The 17,441-nt window shown below is 55.3% G+C and overlaps 6 protein-coding genes across 6 annotated transcripts; 3 read left to right on the top strand and 3 right to left on the bottom strand.

The window, feature by feature from the left end:
- Positions 1–729: 729 nt before the first annotated feature.
- On the top strand, positions 730–1,583 carry PG997_004843 (S-adenosyl-L-methionine-dependent methyltransferase; the record flags this gene model as incomplete). The annotated part of the gene is made up of 2 exons (XM_066809158.1): positions 730–978; positions 1,011–1,583. 2 exons carry the CDS (start codon positions 730–732, stop codon positions 1,581–1,583), a joined length of 822 nt encoding a protein of 273 aa, XP_066672776.1.
- Positions 1,584–3,093: 1,510 nt separating this feature from the next.
- Positions 3,094–3,959, bottom strand: PG997_004842 (uncharacterized protein; the record flags this gene model as incomplete). The annotated part of the gene is made up of 2 exons (XM_066809157.1): positions 3,094–3,885; positions 3,948–3,959. 2 exons carry the CDS (start codon positions 3,957–3,959, stop codon positions 3,094–3,096), a joined length of 804 nt encoding a protein of 267 aa, XP_066672775.1.
- Positions 3,960–4,547: 588 nt separating this feature from the next.
- Positions 4,548–5,746, bottom strand: PG997_004841 (dienelactone hydrolase; the record flags this gene model as incomplete). Its single annotated transcript, XM_066809156.1, has 4 exons — positions 4,548–4,642; positions 4,702–5,416; positions 5,488–5,537; positions 5,620–5,746. 4 exons carry the CDS (start codon positions 5,744–5,746, stop codon positions 4,548–4,550), a joined length of 987 nt encoding a protein of 328 aa, XP_066672774.1.
- An 844-nt stretch (positions 5,747–6,590) lies between these two features.
- Positions 6,591–8,675, top strand: PG997_004840 (replication factor-a protein; the record flags this gene model as incomplete). The annotated part of the gene is made up of 6 exons (XM_066809155.1): positions 6,591–6,637; positions 6,701–6,870; positions 6,926–7,016; positions 7,063–7,230; positions 7,256–8,518; positions 8,579–8,675. 6 exons carry the CDS (start codon positions 6,591–6,593, stop codon positions 8,673–8,675), a joined length of 1,836 nt encoding a protein of 611 aa, XP_066672773.1.
- Positions 8,676–9,254: 579 nt separating this feature from the next.
- Positions 9,255–10,347, bottom strand: PG997_004839 (zinc-binding dehydrogenase; the record flags this gene model as incomplete). Its single annotated transcript, XM_066809154.1, has 3 exons — positions 9,255–9,771; positions 9,848–10,250; positions 10,320–10,347. 3 exons carry the CDS (start codon positions 10,345–10,347, stop codon positions 9,255–9,257), a joined length of 948 nt encoding a protein of 315 aa, XP_066672772.1.
- Positions 10,348–15,641: 5,294 nt separating this feature from the next.
- On the top strand, positions 15,642–16,724 carry PG997_004838 (Clock-controlled protein 6; the record flags this gene model as incomplete). Its single annotated transcript, XM_066809153.1, has 4 exons — positions 15,642–15,665; positions 15,972–16,430; positions 16,534–16,644; positions 16,677–16,724. The coding sequence occupies 4 exons, from the start codon at positions 15,642–15,644 to the stop codon at positions 16,722–16,724; spliced, it is 642 nt and encodes a 213-aa protein (XP_066672771.1).
- Positions 16,725–17,441: the final 717 nt, after the last annotated feature.

Here is a 17,441-nt window from a genome sequence, read left to right as displayed (position 1 = left end):
ATAATGTTGTAATTACCCACGTCTTTTTAGGTTGCACTTATAGAGGGGAAGCATGGAGCACCTACACGACTTAGGCTAAAGATGATCAACAATGTTAACTCAGGTCAGCAATGCCCAGTAAAGAGGATAGCCCATTGACAAGAGAAGAGATAACCTTCATCTACTCCTTATCGTCCCTACAGAGCAACATGCGTGTGTGGTGCCCCCTGACAGGTCATTGCATTGTGAGCCGCTGGTCGGTTTCACTTTCGCAGGTTCAGTCTGCTCTAGCCGAATCGTGCATCGTCCCATCTTCTGGTCACACCAATCGCATCCGAAGTCGGGAGTGAAGCTGCAGCCGGACTTCGCTCCGAATGGTATACATGAGGTACTGTGGCGCACCTGATTGTCGCTTGAGACTCGAATGTACGGCTTTCATGACTATTGACCGCCATTTACGGCTCATGTTTTCTTCTGCCGACGTCACACGTCACACTGCAGCCAGTTCATCCCATCAAAGTACTGAATATGAGATCCCGTCCATTAGTACATAAGCTACGGGGCCCGGCTTTTCAATCTCGCTGTGTTGAGACATTAAAATCCGTTTGACAGGTGTGTTTCGCTCGAGAAGTTGGCAATCGATAGTAAACCGCCTATATCCAAGATAACAGCACAGCGGATTAGTCGCTCCTCCTATTTCAGAAGAAAAGGCACCGGTCAAGGCCGAGACAAGAAAAGACGCGGATAGCGATGGCGAACACCGAGGGCTCAGCGCCGGCGCATTACGACAGTTTCGCAACCTCGTACGACGAGATATGGCGCGTCCCTGGAATACGTCCCCTTTTGCCCCTTTTGACCTCGACCCTCGAGTCCGTCGGGCCTCATAAGGACATTGCGGTCCTCGACCTCGCGTGCGGGACGGGGATCGGGCTGCGCGTCATGCAGGCCCTGGGCGCCCGCCGCTTCGTCGGCGTGGACATCTCGACGCAGATGCTCGAGGTGGCCAAGTCGAACACGCCCCGGGGACCGAGCTGTACGCGGCGGACTGCGCGCGCCCGCTGGCGGAGACGGTGCCGGCTCTCAAGGACGAGCAGGGCCGCTTCGACGTCGTGCTGGGCATGTGGCTCCTCAACTACGCGCCCTCGGCCGCCGAGCTCGTGGGCATGTGGGCCAACGTCGCGGCCTACCTCAAGCCCGGGGGCCGCTTCGTGGGGACCATGGAGAACCACGAGGCCGTGACGGCGCCCCGGCTCCAGAGCGGCAAGTACGGCGTCACCGAGACGGAGCTCAACCCGCTGCCCGGCGGCCATGCAGAAGACGGGTTCCAGGTGCACCTCCGGTTCCAGACGGAGCCCGTGGTCGAGTTCGACGCGTTCCGGATGAAGAAGGACGTCTTCGAGCGAGAGGCGGCCAAGGCCGGCATGATCAACCTGCAGTACAAGCGGCCCGGCCTCGACGAGGTCAAGAAGATGATTGCGGAGGGCATCGGGGCCCCGAGGCGGCGGACGAGGCGTGGTGGGCGGAGCTGCTTGACGAGGCGCCCAACTTGGTGGTCATGGCGAAGAAGCAAGGTGTCTCGCAGGCGTGGCTTTCCAATTGATTGATTCACATTGGCGTGAGCCACGATGTGAGACAATCGCATTTCCTTTTGCCTTCTGAAGGCCAATAGTATCTATCTATTTATAGGCTCTCTTTTCATAAATGGCAGTCGCGGCTATCGCCAGTTCCATGTAATTGGCTGGTTTGGTCTCACTTCGTCGTGGTGTTGATGTTGCTGTTTGTTTTGTTGTTAGTGCCCTTATCACTCACTGGCAGACCAAGGTTGTTTATTTCCAGCCCCCCGTCCACATCCATCACCATCGCCGTCGGGCTGCAACTATAAAACAAAGCCCCATTTCATAGATCTCACCAGGTTTTGATCTTCCGTATGACGAGTGTCGCATTCGTTTCAACTTCGCTCGGTCCACTGTACGTTTCGTTTCATTAGGTAAGTAAGTACGAGAGGTTGGTTGTTGGACCAAAAACAAGGATCTGTCCTCCGCCAGGCAAACGGGCTACGACGACAACAATGCCTTTGTTCATCGGCTTCACCAAAATTCCTCAAAGAAAGAGGGCTTAGGCCTGCAGAGGGCTCTTGCGTCGTTTAAGAACGAGGAGGAGGAGAAGATCTTTTTTGTTTAGGTCTCTGAGCTAGTGTTTCGCAATATTACCAGCCATCGCGACATTAAAGACGTCAGCGACGGCGATGCCCACAAACAGGGGCGCGCTTCTTTCGTCTTGAGATACCCAAAACCGATCTTTTGTTGTCCAGAGGGCCAGCGAATATGGCTTCTTCCTCTTCGACGCGGTACCGTCGCGGGCACGCCCCTAAAGATTCGGGCATCAGCATGGGGACGACCAAACCCGAGTTGGGGCCAGAGCCGGAGCTGGACGCCGCGCCAACACCACCGCCCTCGTCATCGTCCAAGGAGGACTTCTTCATCTGTGACCGCTGCGAGCAGCCTCGCGCGCTTTACCGTCGGCTCCCGTATCGGAACACGGATCTATTCGTATGCGACTACTGCTTCCAGCCGATAACCATGAAGGACCCCCGCGACGCCTCGATCATCTTCGAGATGAAGTGGTGCCGGCAGGGGAACCACGAGGCGCCTGCCATCAACTTCCGCGACGTGGGCAACATGGGCTGCTACCATTGCGCCAAGAGATGCGACTCGTACCCGCCAATGCATCTGCCCGAGCCGCCTCTGCGAGTGCGGCCGGACTCGGATTCGGACTCTCGTAGGGGGAAAGGGGTGGCGACGACGGCGGCGGCGGCGGCCCCTGGAGATGAGACGACGATGCAACAGGACCGCAACGATCAGCTCCATTACGCGGCAACGCAACAACGGCGGGAGGAGAGACCGCAGATTCAGTATTACTCTGGTTCTTACAAACCCCGAGGGCATTTCGAGAACTCGTCTCGTCCGCCGAAGACATTGCCGATTTATCACCCGCAAGTTCGCCCTCCTAACATGGGGAAATATACAACAAATCCGCGTCCGTCCGCGCCACTACAGCGACTGGATCCAAACACGGAGTCGAAAGCCCAGCCCCGGCCCCAGCCTCAGGCCAAGCCTAAGAAACCTGCCGGCCACGGTAGTCGTACGTATCACGAAGTTCCAAATCCCAACCAAGGGACACCACCACGAACTCGACAACGCCCTCCGACGGCTGGTCATCACGAGCCACTACCCATAACTCATGACCACATCTTGAAGTCCATCCCGCTATCGCAACCTTCGAAATCGGTCTCTGTAAACCGAACGCCCAAGGCAAAAGCCCAGGCCCAGGCCCATCACCATCATAAACCACAACAGCAGAAGCATCCGCAGCAGAAGCGACAGCAGCAGAACCAGCGCCCGCCTCCGCAAAGTCCCATCGTGATACCCCCTCTGGTTCCTTCTTGGGAGTCTGACGCCCTCTACAACCACCGCCGCCATAACCACCAAGATCTGCCTCAACAGCAGAAGCGGCCACCGCAACCACCGCAGCCCCCCGAAGCGGCCCCGTCCCAAAACCCAATACGACAAGCCCCCCGCCGCTCCCTCCTGGGAACTCAAAACGCTCCGCGCGCAGGAGCACAAAAGGAAGCAACAAGAACAACAAGACCGCATCGACGCCCTCTGCCGCGCCTACCAGCCGCGCCCACCAGCCTCGAAAACGGCCACGACGGAGCAGCAGAACCAGAGCCAAGACCAAGGGCGCGCCGACAGCGACGTCCTCGGCCCGCAGGAGACGTGCCCCGCCTGCGGCAAGCACCGCCCGACCTACAGCGAGCTGATCGAGGCGTACGGGTTCTGCTTCCACTGCCTGCGGCGTCACCTGGTGGCGGCGGGCGAGCTGCTCAAGTGCCCGTCGTGCCGCCGCCTGCAGGCGCGGCAGGACTTCATGACTTATGATAGTGACGGGCTCGTCGTCCGGCCGCGTACGGAGGTGTGCATGGGCTGCCAGTGGCGGCACAGCAACGGGGCGAAGTTGGGGGCGGTGTTGTGCGGGGCGGCGGGTGGATTGACGTAGAAATGGAGGCTAGAGAGAAGAGCGACCCCTTTTTCAAGTGTGAGTAGGATCTGTTGGAGGTGGGTCAGAACGATGATACGGTTTTCACGAATTTAGGCTATTTCTTTTCCTTTGTCGGGACGTGGTAAACAAAATAGAAGCAGGGAGGCATGTAGGGAATAGTGGTATCGGGGACATGGGAATAAGGTCAAGGTTAGGACAGGTCGCTAGAGACGATATATCATGATCACGTTTACATGCCGATAACGATATTTCCAGGGATGCGATCCTTGATCATAGCAGCCTCATTCATCGTTTCAATTCGTTCACTCAAGTTACAGGAAACTGAAGTACCACATGCGGCAACAAGAGAAGTGCGATTTGCATATTACTTTTCAAAAGGGGGCAATGCTGCGATGCATACCGAACACGCCTTGTGTATATGAAATTGATTCATCGTTGTCCTTCGTAAACTCTTTGACCTGAACGCCGGCTGGTACGAAACCCCCTCCCATCAACCGCGCAGACTGCAATCAATGCTCCTTAAGCCACTTCAGCATCTGCTCATGTGCAGTAGCCTGTGCATCCTTGATATGCGTGTCCTCGTAGTCGCCAATCACAGCAAAGCCTGCAACAGAGTAAGTTTCCTCGCTACAAAATATGTATACTCGAACTTAAAGTACGTACCATGTGGAACTCCAGGGTACACCTGGACTTCGTGCTCCAGGCCGGCCTTGGACATCATATCCTCGCCCTGCGTTCTCACGTCATCGGGGAACATGGGGTCGCTCTCTACGCAGACCAGACTGATCGGCTGCTTCAGTCCCTCGAAGTCGCTGGGGGAGACCAGTGTCGCATGAGCCAAAGCGCCGGCCTTGATGAACGGGCCCTTCTTGTGCAAACCGGCGCCCTCGCCAGCCTCTTCGTCGGCAGGCTTTTTGCGCGCCGGACCAGCCCGCCTGCGCAGGCGTGCGCTCGGCCGCCAAGAGCAGCACGTAGCGGGCGCCGAAGCAGTAGCCCACGGCGTAGACGCCGTCGCCGGCGGCCACGGCATCCGCGAACTCGGACTTGCAAGTCTCAATGACCTTTTCGAGAAGCGGCATGACTTTTCTTCGGTGTGGCGGGCCAGCCACATGTCGATCATGAAGGACTTGGCGGTCTCGACGGCCTTGAGCTTGAAGTTGTCGAGGAAGGAGGTCGAGGCCTCGGCCTCGGGCAGGGCGGCCGAGTTGGGGGCCGGGTCGCCGCCGAACAGGTCGGGCATGACGACGACGAAGCCCTCGTCGGCGAACTTGTCGGACTGGATCTGGTTGTTGGCGGACTGGAGGCCGGTGCCGCCGGTCAGGAGCAGCAGGAGCTTCGCGGGCGAGGTGGGATAGGAGGCGGGCTTGGAGATGTAGGCCTAAGTGTTCCGGATTGGGTTTTCAATTAGCTAGGCCAGCACGTTTGCGATGGCTTCTTGGGGCTCTTTACGTCGACTTCGCCGAGTTTGCGGATCTCACCCCGGGGGGCTTCGCCGGAGGCTACAGTGGTCTAGACGTCAGTAAAATGGCTTTAGAAGGTCGGTCGGTGGGTAGAATAGTAGGTGATGGAGCCAAAGCATACGAGTTGGCCTGTCGGTGGTGCAGTGCTCGCCCATGGTAGGACCTGTCTGGGCAGGCGTGTCGCCTGGGATGATGGTCTCGTTCACATCGCTCTCGGGGGCTTTCGTCGCTAGCTCGGGCTCCGACATGATGATGACTTCTCTAAAGTGCTTTCCTGTTGTGTTGTGGTTATATAGAAGGAATGGGTATATGAAGTTCTTCTAGACTTGGCCTGCTAAAGTCGCGGTATGAAATGCAAATTGTTGGCGGGAAGATGTCCGGAATGGAATGCAAAGGAGCGGCTGTATTTAGCACAGGATCCTGAGTTCGGTGGTGGTTTCACAGCATCAGGCCAAGTGCGGCATCGCGGGGTGACGTCGTAGGCTACTTCTCAACTCATACGCATTCCTCCACTAACCACACAATGTATTTGCATTTCTGGCTATCTGCAAGGAAGGGGGATTTTACTACTTTACAATCAAGACTACTACGGATCGGAGTCTCATAATTATGTAGCCCATCTCATCGAACACCCTGTATTAATTTCTACATGTTTACTATCTGCCTTATGTATGCCCTCGGCTGGCACCTGCTAAGACAGCCCCCGCGGGGCCACATCCCAGTGCATTCATTCTATGGTTGCCCCGCGCGTAAGGTTAGGTGCTGCCTGGAATTAATTGGCCACCCTCAGCTGGCAAGCGTGGGCAAGAAGTAGGGAGAATACCAAAACACGCTAAGACTGCCAGGCTTTCCCAGCTGGCATTCTTGGAAAAACCACTTAAACAATTGCATCGAGAACCTTGCCCCGTCGCGTCTCGATGTCGCGTCTCGTTCCTCTCTCAACTTTTGGCGTGTAGACCAGACCCGAAAACACCATCACTCCGCAACAAGACTTCGCAAGGCGAAACAGATCCTCATTTCCACTACGCACCAGACCTTTGCTGTCGTCTATACTTGCCAGTCCTTTCTTTGTACCACAAACTTGAATTCAGAATGTCTGTTGCAGAGGCCAAATCGGCCATAACGCAGGGCGCCTTAGAGTATGTCTTTCCTCGTCCCCTCGGCGCTTTGTCTGTAGCTGTAAACTGACACACCTACCACAGGGCCATCTTCGACGACGCCGCCAATGTTGACCAGCGCTTCCCAGTCCCCGTTTTGCAATGCCTCCAGATCAAGCCTTTAGCTGCCCAACCTGCAGGAGGTGCTAACGTCGAACGCTACCGAGTCGTCCTCAGCGACGTACGGAACTACGTCCAGTGCATGCTCGCAACACGTACGTATTACGTGCCCTCAAACCCGGGGAGCCGCTCTTACTGACAACCGAACAGAGGCAAACCACGTCATACACGAGAACCAACTGGTCCGAGGCTGCATTGTGCGGGTCAAGTCATACCAGGCCAATTCCGTCAAGGGCAAGAAGTAAATACCATGTCACTACCCTCGTCCCTCTACACCTGCTAACGAGTTCGGTCAGCATCCTGATTATTCTTGACCTTGAGGTTGCCGACAATCTCGGAGCCCACGATCGAATCGGCGAGCCTGTCGCTTTTGAATCCAAGCCAGCGGGAGACGGCAATACCACCATTGGTGGTTCCGGTTTCTATGGTGCCAAATCCGAGTCACCTGCCGTCAAGTCCGAGCCCCTCCCTCTCTCGAAGTGCGCCTCAGAAGAGCGGCGCAGCAAACCACGGCGGTGCTGTCATCTATCCCATCGAAGCCCTCTCCCCCTATGCCCACAAATGGACCATCAAGGCTCGAGTTTCCGCCAAGTCGGACATCAAGACGTGGCACAAACCTTCTGGCGAAGGAAAGCTGTTCTCGGTCAACCTCCTCGACGAGAGCGGCGAGATCAAGGCAACTGGGTTCAACGAGCAATGCGACCAGTACTATGACATGCTACAGGAGGGCAGTGTCTACTATATCAGCAACCCTTGCCGTGTCCAGCTCGCCAAGAAACAGTTCAGCAATCTTCCGAACGATTACGAGTTGACGTTCGAGCGCGACACGGTCATCGAGAAGGCCGAGGATACCTCCAATGTGCCCCAAGTGCGCTACAACTTTGTCAACATCCGAGCCCTCCAAGAAGTCGAAAAGGATAGCACCATTGACATTGTCGGCGTTCTGAAGGAGGTGGGCGACGTGAATCAAATTGTCTCCAAGACGACACAGAAGCCCTATGATAAGCGAGAACTCACACTGGTTGACGAGTCCCAGTTCTCTGTACGCGTTACCATCTGGGGCAAGACTGCAACTGCTTTTGATAGCCAGCCCGAGTCTGTGGTAGCGTTCAAGGGCGTGAAGGTTTCGGACTTCGGGGGCCGCTCGCTTTCACTGTTATCGTCAGGTACTATGTCCGTGGACCCCGATATCGAAGAGGCGCATCGCCTCAAGGGCTGGTACGACTCCCAGGGAGCCAGCGCAAACTTCAACACACACAGCAACATGTCGTCCATGGGCGCGGCGACTGGTCGTCCAGATCAAACCAAGTCCATCTTGCAGGTCAAGGATGAAAACCTAGGTGTGGAAAACCCGGGAGGTGACTACTTCAACCTGAAAGCAACTGTTGTCTATATCCGCCAGGAAAACTTCTGTTATCCTGCTTGCATGAACTCGGATTGCAACAAGAAGGTGATCGATTCAGGCGACGGTACGTGGCGATGTGAGAAGTGCCAGGCCGATCACCCGCGACCTGAATACCGCTACATCATGAGCATCAACGTCAACGACCACACAGGCCAACTATGGCTCAGTTGTTTTGATGAGGTCAGCCGCATTATCATGGATGGTATGACTGCCGATCAGGCCATGGAGCTGAAGGAGACGGACGAGCCCGCGCTGGCTGCCAAGTTCGAGGCTGCCAACTGTACCAAACTCAACTTCCGCGTGCGAGCAAAGATGGATACGTATGGAGAGAACCAGAAGTAAGTCACTACAAACCTACAGTACCACAGTCCAGCGACTAATGTGTTTGTTTCTATCAGGATACGATACCAAGTAATGAATGCGACGCCGCTAGACTACAAGTCGGAGGCCTTGAAGCTGGCGGACATGATCAAGCAATTTGACATGAACTCATGATCGACTGTTTGATAGGGTATTATATAGTCGCTGCAAGCGGAGCGAGTTGTGGTTGTACGTATTGTAACTCAGAGTTATGTATACAAGTTTACTCGCGAGGGTGGTTTGGTCGGTTCTGGGATGGGGGCCTGAAGAGTAGTAGTAGGGATGATGCCAGTATTGTTTGGCATACATTGTGGATGACGAGGTACAAGAAGACCTCAGTCGTTCGAGTCCGTGGTGTTATGAGATACATCGCTGAGATAAAAGAAACGGTAATGAAACAAAGATCCGATACGTCTATGACCAAAGAACAATTCTTGAATTATTCCTGAGGTGATCATATCAGTTGCTCGATTTTAGTGACAGGCAATCTGGCAATGTCCTTGTCCTCGCTGATATTCCGAGACATGTTTTCAGTGCAGAGGTCAATCCGGAGATAAGCCCTTGGGCGTAGTATCACGACACATACGATGGGGCACATGGATTCAACAGTGTTATGAAATGGAAGACGATAGCTTGACTTTTCATTAAACTGCATAATCTCCTCCATGTTTAAAGAGGCTCATATTGCCCCAACACCAGTCAATTCTTCGTCACCTATGAGATGGTGCAGATGATCTTGCCCGTGCTGGAGTTGCTCTCCATTAGCTCGTGCGCCTTGACAATCTCCTCCCACGGCAGGACCGTATCGATGAGGACCTTGAGCGCGCCGCCCTCCTTGAAGTGCGGGATGTACTCGGCCAGCTTGTCGCGCAGGCGGGCCTGGTAGTCGGGCTCGCGGCTGCGGAGGGTGGAGCCCTCGATGCGGACGCGCTTGAAGAGCAGGGCGCCGATGTTGACGTCGGCCGGGAGCACGGAGCCGCCCATCTGGCCCAGCGAGACCCAGCGGCAGTCGCGGCCCGCGACGTTGAGGTTGCGCTGGAAGTAGGGCGCGCCGATGAAGTCGACGATGAGGTCGACGCCCTTGCCGCCCGTCGCTTCCAGGATGCGCTTGTCCCAGTCCTCGGTCGTCTTGTAGTTGTACGCGGCCGTGGCGCCGAGCTCGCGCTCGACGAAGCGGCACTTTTCGTCGGTGCCGGCCGTGGCGAAGACGGAGGCGGCGCCGACGTCGCGGCTTTAGCTGGATCCCCGCGATGGAGACGCCCGAGGCGCCCGCGTGCCAGAGCGCCGTCTTGCCGGCGCCGGCGAACTCGCCCACGAGGTGCAGCGCCTGTGTCGCCGTGATCCAGGTCTCGGGGATGGCGGCGGCCTGCTCCCAGCTCAGGTGGTCCTGCTTGTGCAGCAGCATCTTGGACGAGACGGCAATGTACTCGGCGTAGGCGCCGCCGTACGCAAGGCCGAAGACGGCGTCGCCCACCTTGAAGTCGCCGTGGTCGCCGGCGCCGAGCGACTCGACGGTACCCGAGAACTCGACGCCGAGAGTCAGGGACGCTTGCGGGGGCAGCGGGTACTTGCCCTCGCGCTGCAGCAGGTCCATGCGGTTGAGGCCGAAGGCCTTGATCTTGACCAGGGCGTCCCCTTCCTTGGGCGCCGGCACCGGGGTGGCATCATTGATGAAGAGGGCGGAGGCTGGGCCCGTGCCGCCTTTGATATCTGGTAGGATCGGGTGTGAGTAACATGTCATGGGAGCTCGGGGGTACTTGGAAGTGGTTTACTACTCACCGACTGCCCTCATGTTAGAAGGCGCCATCTTTCTTCTTCAAGTGGGGAGTTGGACAGTAACAGTAACGTATGACAAGTTTGTGTCAGCCAAGACCGAAGGTCAATCTGTTTCTTTAGTAATATATACGACGACGGGAATGCGTGTCTCGGTCGTGGCGGCCTGCTCTGTTTCACGTTCACGACATTGAGCAAACCCCGAAAAAGGCCGAGTCCCCCGTAAGTTGGAGCTGGTATGCTGCTTACTAACTCAACATAAAGTCCGACGTCACCATTCCAGCACTTTCGGCGAACACGGTCGTAATGCGGGGAGCATTGCATTCAAGAGGGTCCACGACAGGCGCAGCTAAGGGCCTACTAAGTCCCGAACCGAAAGGTCTCCGTCTTGACAGATGCATGTTGGTGATGCCGGTCGCCACCGCTGCTACAACGCATACCGGAGCTCGTCAATCACACTGGTATTCCGTTCCTACCATCTTGTCGAAAATAGCCCAGGATATATCATGGAAATATGTCTGTAGTACATCCCGGGTGGTTGCTTGAGCTGAAAGAATATACTCACACCTGCATTGGCCAGAACTCGTGGTGCAACGTAGCACATGTGCAGGTCTTGCAAGCTAAATCAAAAGGCATGATTCGAGTTGACTGTGGGCGTTGCAGCATTGCCCATCTCCTCGCGTCACGGTCGGTATTTGCAATATCACTCGTCCGTTGGGAGATATTAACGTCGGTCGCGAGGCTTCAAATATAGAAAATAGCGAAGCCAGCTGTCTCACTTGAGCTGGCTAGCCAGCTTCGAACCAATTAAGCACGATGTCGAATCACAGCGTCGAGTCAAATGGCGATTTGGACAGCATTCACCGGGTCTGTCGTCCTCAGAGATATAACCTTGACCAGATTCAGAGACGCCGGCAGCTGTCTCAGACTGGACGCAGTTCTTGTATGACCCGAAAGCTAACATGGACCGCAGATCGAAACAAGCGTTTCCGTCGATACACAGGAGAGCATATGGTGGTTGTCACAAAACCTGGGCCAGGTGGGGGTTGCTCAGGTGAACAGCGGTGGTTAACCAAACAGCAGCTGTGGCTGGGGCTTAGAGTTGTTCTGATCTTTCGGTCGAAGGACATTCGAGGACATTCGAAATCAGGACAGTCATTTTGGGGCATCTTCTAAGTTCTGGGTGCGGTCGTAGTTGGTGTTGAGCTGGGGTCGTCGCACAACAGATCGGGGCTTCGAAACAGTCGGCTCTCGGTAGCAATTATCTGCGAGGGTCTCCTGTGTTCTCCTGTGTGTCCTCGGGGCTCGAGTTGAGTGTGAGGTGTGAGCGTATGTATGAAGGTGTGCTGTACGGTGAGAGATGTTTGGGTGCGCTGCAGTCATCCTGGCTCACCAGACCAGACAGGCCTCAGCGACAAGAGATCCAACCAATCACACATATCTGGGGCGGAGGGAGATACAATAGGTAGTTCAAGAGTGACAAACTCTGCCAGCACCGGCAACGGTTGGCCAGCTCGGGACCTACCTAGGTAGATTGGGAATTAAAAGTCGCGCTGCTTTGATTTGGCCGTGCTGCAGTCTCGTCGTAATGCCTCATTTACCGTATTCGAAGTAATCTTGTCCGTTTGGGTCAATAGGCTAACAGGTGGAAATTGAGCATTTGCCAAATGCGACTTGGCCGGCTCCGCTATGGGTCGATTGTGGTCGTTGCTGATGCCCAATCTAGGCTCTCTAGGCTCTAGGCTCTCGGCTTCCGTTCTTGGGGGCGGCCTGGTTTTCGCGGAAGCGGTTCTCACAACCCTATTAGGCCTGGTAGGCGAGCTTGCTGTCATGCGTGCATGAACAGTCGACGGTTCTACGCGAGTAGGCGAACGGCCGGTCGCTTCAAAGGCTGGCTCGTGTTTCCCTACCTGGCACCCTACCTGGCACACACATGTCCGCAGAGGGCATCAAAACAGGGTTGTTGTTGTTTTAGTTCATCGGGTTTCATTCGCATGGCATGGTGCTTAGACTAGTCAGAGAGCTGGCTGTGCAGTTTGGCAGTCCAGTCCGTCGGGCATGGCCGTGACTAATGCCCGGCGGACGGGTTCGGCAAGGGATGGATGGATGGATGGCATATTCTCTACCGGTGGATCATATCTATAATATCTTTGCATCCCAAAATATCGTTATCGCGATCGATGATCCCATCCTCATTCGGGAGAGGATATGGCCCATACGGCAGATAGTCACAGGTCGAGACCGCGACGATCGCGCCCTAAATGCGACGGCCGCGGAAGAAGAAGAGTGGTTTCGTTGACGACGCAAGCTCGACGGTGGGAATCGACTCCCAGGCTCGATGGAGAACCGGGACTGCCAGACTGGGACCGGCAGGGACTGGAGTCGGGGACGGGCAATGGCAGAGAAGAAGAACAGCGCTTGGCGCACTAGCAGGCCTTCCAAAAGTCAATATTGACCAGCTGCTCCTGGACTCCTGGCAGATCTCCTGGGACCTGGCTTGCTCCGGCATGGTTGACCAAGCACCAGCACGACGATGCCCCGTTTCGATGCCTCAATAGCTAAGTAGTGAATGCTGGAGGACAGGGCGCAATCACGAAATACGAGGATGACAGGATGACATTGGGTTTCTGAACATGCCAGCACCATGCGCTATCCACAACGACAACAACGTTGCGGAGAATCGAAGCGGTCCCCACTCGATTCCGCCAACGGAGACGAGGAGGAGAGGCATTGGCATTGGCACTGGTACTGGCATCTGCTTCACCATCCATCGAGCACGACAGACGGAGGCAATCTCGCTACGGACATCGTCCGATCGAGCCCATCCTGCCATCACCCCCATCATCAATCAACATGGACCATGTGAAAGTGTCCAGCAAAGAGTTGCCCGAAGCTGAAGCCAGGAAATTCCCGCGTCAGCGTAGGGTAACTTGGTGGCTGCTGTCCCTTGCGCTCTGACACATACATAAGGTACCTGCATTATGTACCTGCATCTGTCTGAATACCGCTTCTTCCTTCCGTCTTTTTTTTTCAGGGCGGCATCAGTCCGTGACTCCAAATACAGTAGTTACCCTGTTACTGCAAGTGGGTGAAAGTGCTAATGTGGCAGATACTGCAACGATTTCTCGAGCCAGCCGATTTTTGGTGGCTTACTGCAATATTGCAAACTGCAATCGACTAACGAAAAATTGCAGTTACAGGGGCTGGAACAGGGGGTCTCGGGCACGCTAGCAGGGGGTCAAGGCCCATATTTCGACAATTTAGTACATATTTCCCTGCCAAATCTGTCGGTCTTGGCTGGGTAAAATAAAGGTGGAGCTGGTCGGTCGGATCGGTAGTGATTTTGGGTGATTTTAGTAGCCCCACCTACGGTCACGTGTGCCCCCTTAAGTGCCAGTATAGGTGTAACTGCAATTGAAATTCGAGCCTGACTCTCTTGCAGTTACAGGGGTAACCACTGTAGAAACCACTACGCGGGCCCCCTGTCTATCGACCTGTAGCCTGGCCAATAACACGCCTTGCTGGGCCAGTAATCCCAGTCCTTGCGTCGCTGCTATACCGGATAAGCCACATACTTTTCATATTTACCCAGCTGGCATTATGTACTCGTATTGCCATGGCTACCTGGAATAGTCCATTTTCGCCAGGCCCTTTGTCTTTCGAGTGCAAGAGACCAAACTGCCCAGCCTCGACGTTCAATTATTGGGTCGGTAACGAACGGGGTCAACACCCAACCTCCGTCAGCACCACCGAAGCTGATATGCGCGTAATGGAGGGTGATGCCAATCTGTTCCTGCAGCTGCGTACCCAACTTTGTTCGTAGCCGACATTGTTCCTGCATTTAGCCCAATTGCTTGCAGCTGCTCGCTCACTAGACGTTTGTATTGGCAATTGGCCTCTGACCGTTACGGACCAATTAACCTTAGGTCAGCCATTGCCCACACCGTCGCCAAAATCTTAACATGGGATGACACCGGCCAGCCCCGGCGGCGGGGAGGACCCGAGCTCGCCGACTTTCCAGAACGTTTATTATGGTTTATGGCGCACTCAAACCCATGCGCATAGCATTGTAGGTACGACCTCCATGCCGATACGATACCCTCCCCCGGCTGAGTCACTGGTGGATGAAGGGACGAATTTAGAAAATTTCATCAGTCAATGTGATAATGACAGGGACACTCGTTGCTCGCTGCTTGTTACTAGTGCGATCGGAACATTACCACGACGTCTGTACGTGCGAGGCTTCATTCAACCAATATTCGATGTTCCGTTTTTGATTGACGGCCCAAAGTAGTACAGTACTTACATTACAGTAGCCTGGTAGGGCCAGCAAGAAACAACAGTGAAGCTGGCAAGTGTGTTTGGCGAGTGTGCTGCTGACCTGACCGATGCCGACAACCAAGGAAAACCTCACAGACCAGTGGCGCTGTAATTTCCCACACCCCCTGTCCGCAGCTGCGAGAAGCTGTACCTTGCAGTAGTAGATTGGCCGCCCACGAGCCGCCATCTCGCGCGCTCTCTCTCTCTTCTCATCACCGCCAAGAGCCAATCGCCAGATAAGAAAGCATGGAAGGAAGGGGAAAAAAAACTTTTCCGGCCAGTCAGCTCTGTGCCAACACCTCGGGAAAAAGTCCCACTGTCGCCTCGAGCCAGCAGATCCAAGGGTAAAGGGCCAGCATCCGCCAATTGTACTGCCACACGCAACACGCACCGATTCCGCCTCTACCTGTACATGTAGAACACTTCTTTTTCCCACGTAATAACGTGCTAGGAACGCCTCGGACAAACCCGTTGGAGGCTTTTTCCTCCAATGGGAGGCGGCAGCGACGGAGGAGCCCAGCCGTATCTACCGCCTTATTTCGTATCGCATCGCGTCTGCCCCTTTCCGGCTGCTTCTGCCCACGGTCCCTAGTGCCTAGTCCCTGTTCGAGAGAAGAAAGAGGGCGTGGAGCTTCTCAGCTAATACCTACATAGATAGTATCGTACAGGTTTAGACGGGGCCATCTGTACCTGCTTGGGTCGGCAGTACTCCACCCACCCCTGATTTGTGATAGAATTGACAGCACCGTCAATGCACAATCACCACTCGTCCACCCCCCCTACCACCCCCGTCCCATGTCAGATTCTGGAAGACAGTGCCGTTCATTCGATCGCAAAGCGAAATAAGCTGGGCGAGGGAAAAAGGCTAAGAGAGGATTTGGGCTTGACGGCCTGCGCTACCAGTGGATCCCGGCTAGTGAGCGTATACTAAGAGTGGACAGGCAGGTAATGAGCATGGGTGGCACTGTCGCAGTGGACATGGAGCAGCAAGACACAGGCACTGACAGGATGGCGACCTTCTTCAATCTCGTCGTGCGGTGGTGTGCGTGTGGGTGTGTGCGTGTGCGCGCGTGTGTTGGTGTACCGGCGAGCCTCCCCCCATGTCTTGACTGTCGGTTCCCATGTCGGCAAGTCTGTATATAAGTCGGCGTTCTCTCCATGATTTGCATCTCTTCTTTTCCCTTCCCTCCTCACCCACACACGCTCACTAGCAAACCAAACCCTGACTTATCAGTCACATTCCTTCGTTTCAGCATACCTAATTTGCTATAACTACCTAATTAATCCTCACGACAATCAACCACTCTTCCCGAGTAGCCTAATACCCCGACAAATCAGTCAAGATGCAGTACTCTTTCGCCGTCGCCGCCCGCTGCTGGTGCCTCCGCCGCCGTGTACCAGGTTGCTCCCCGCCTGCCGCTGCCAGCTCCAGCTCTGCTGTTGTTGAGCGCCACCTACCCCGTTGCCGCCGCCAGCACCAGCAGCGCCCCGGCCGCCACCTACCCCGTCGCTGGCACCAGCAGCGCCCCCGCTGTTGAGACCAAGAGCACCGCCGCTGTTGAGACCACCAGCAGCGCCCCGGCTGCCACCTACCCCGTTGTCTCCTCCGGCAACGGCACCACCATCTCCAGCCAGGCCGTCAAGTACACCACCGAGGTCGTCAACCAGTACACCACCTACTGCCCCGGCCCTACCCAGATCACCCACGGCACCAAGACCTACACCGTCACTGCCCCCACCACTCTGACCATCACCGACTGCCCTTGCACCGTCAGCAAGCCCGTCTACACCACCTCGGTTTGTTCAGTGCAACGGTGCCTCGTGCTCCGGCAAGCCTGCTCCCGTAAGTTGCTCTGCACCCTCTGTGCCTGTGTCTCCCATACTGACTTTCTCTCCTCAGCCCCCTACCTACAACAACGGCACCGTCCCTGTTGTCCCCGGCAAGCCTACCCAGGAGGCTCCCGCCCCCACCGGTGGCTACCCGACCAAGCCTACCCAGGCCACCACCCCGGTGCCCCCATCCCCACTGCCGGTGCCGGCAAGGTCGCCGCCTTCGGTGGTCTCCTCGGCCTCGTCGCCTTCGCTCTGTAAATCGACTTCGCTTGCTTTCGCATTCACGTCTAGCTCACGATTTTCTATTGTCGATAATACCTTAATTCGTGGGATGATACGCCTTTTTACGACGGGAAAGCAGTGTGGTTGGTTTACGGGGTTCAGTGTGGTTTAGACTTTTTGGGAGTAATACGGCAACAACACGGTATCTTGCATTGTGCTTGGGGCCCGTTTTGCATAATCTGCAACGGGCAATCTTTTCGGCCAGGCATGCAGGATGTCATCTTGATTCTTGTAATATTTTGTCTCGGTGTTGGGACAACAATACACAATCTCGCCACGGAGGATTTTTATCAATGTGTGCGGTCTCCAAGAACCTTGGGATGGACAGCGGAGGAGGGCGTTCTCTTTCTACGACTTCTTGCCGCTAATAATCTTTTTTTATACGATAGAGGTCTATATGGGAAAGAGGTCGCGGACCTCTGGCAAGAATAATCAATCCATCACAGTTCTTCCACTACCTTACCTTGCCGCTTCGCCCAAGAAGTGTTCTCCCAATGTCTTTGTTTTATCCTCGTGCTTTTGCCCCCTTTCTTGTACAAACTTTCAAGATTTGTTCTCAAAACTTGTTCAATATGTAATGGCAAAGCCGGGGATGTTGCCACTACACAGAAAAAAATAGCTGGATGTTTTATCGGTCTTTTGCCCAAGACTACTTTCAACCGCTGGTGCCAGCGAGCCTTCTCCTGTACTATA

Source organism: Apiospora hydei (genome assembly GCF_038363865.1).
Source record: "Apiospora hydei strain CBS 114990 chromosome Unknown utg000004l_segment0_segment0, whole genome shotgun sequence".
In the NCBI taxonomy this organism is placed as follows: domain Eukaryota; kingdom Fungi; phylum Ascomycota; class Sordariomycetes; order Amphisphaeriales; family Apiosporaceae; genus Apiospora; species Apiospora hydei.
This window is presented reverse-complemented; position numbering and strand designations above follow the sequence as displayed.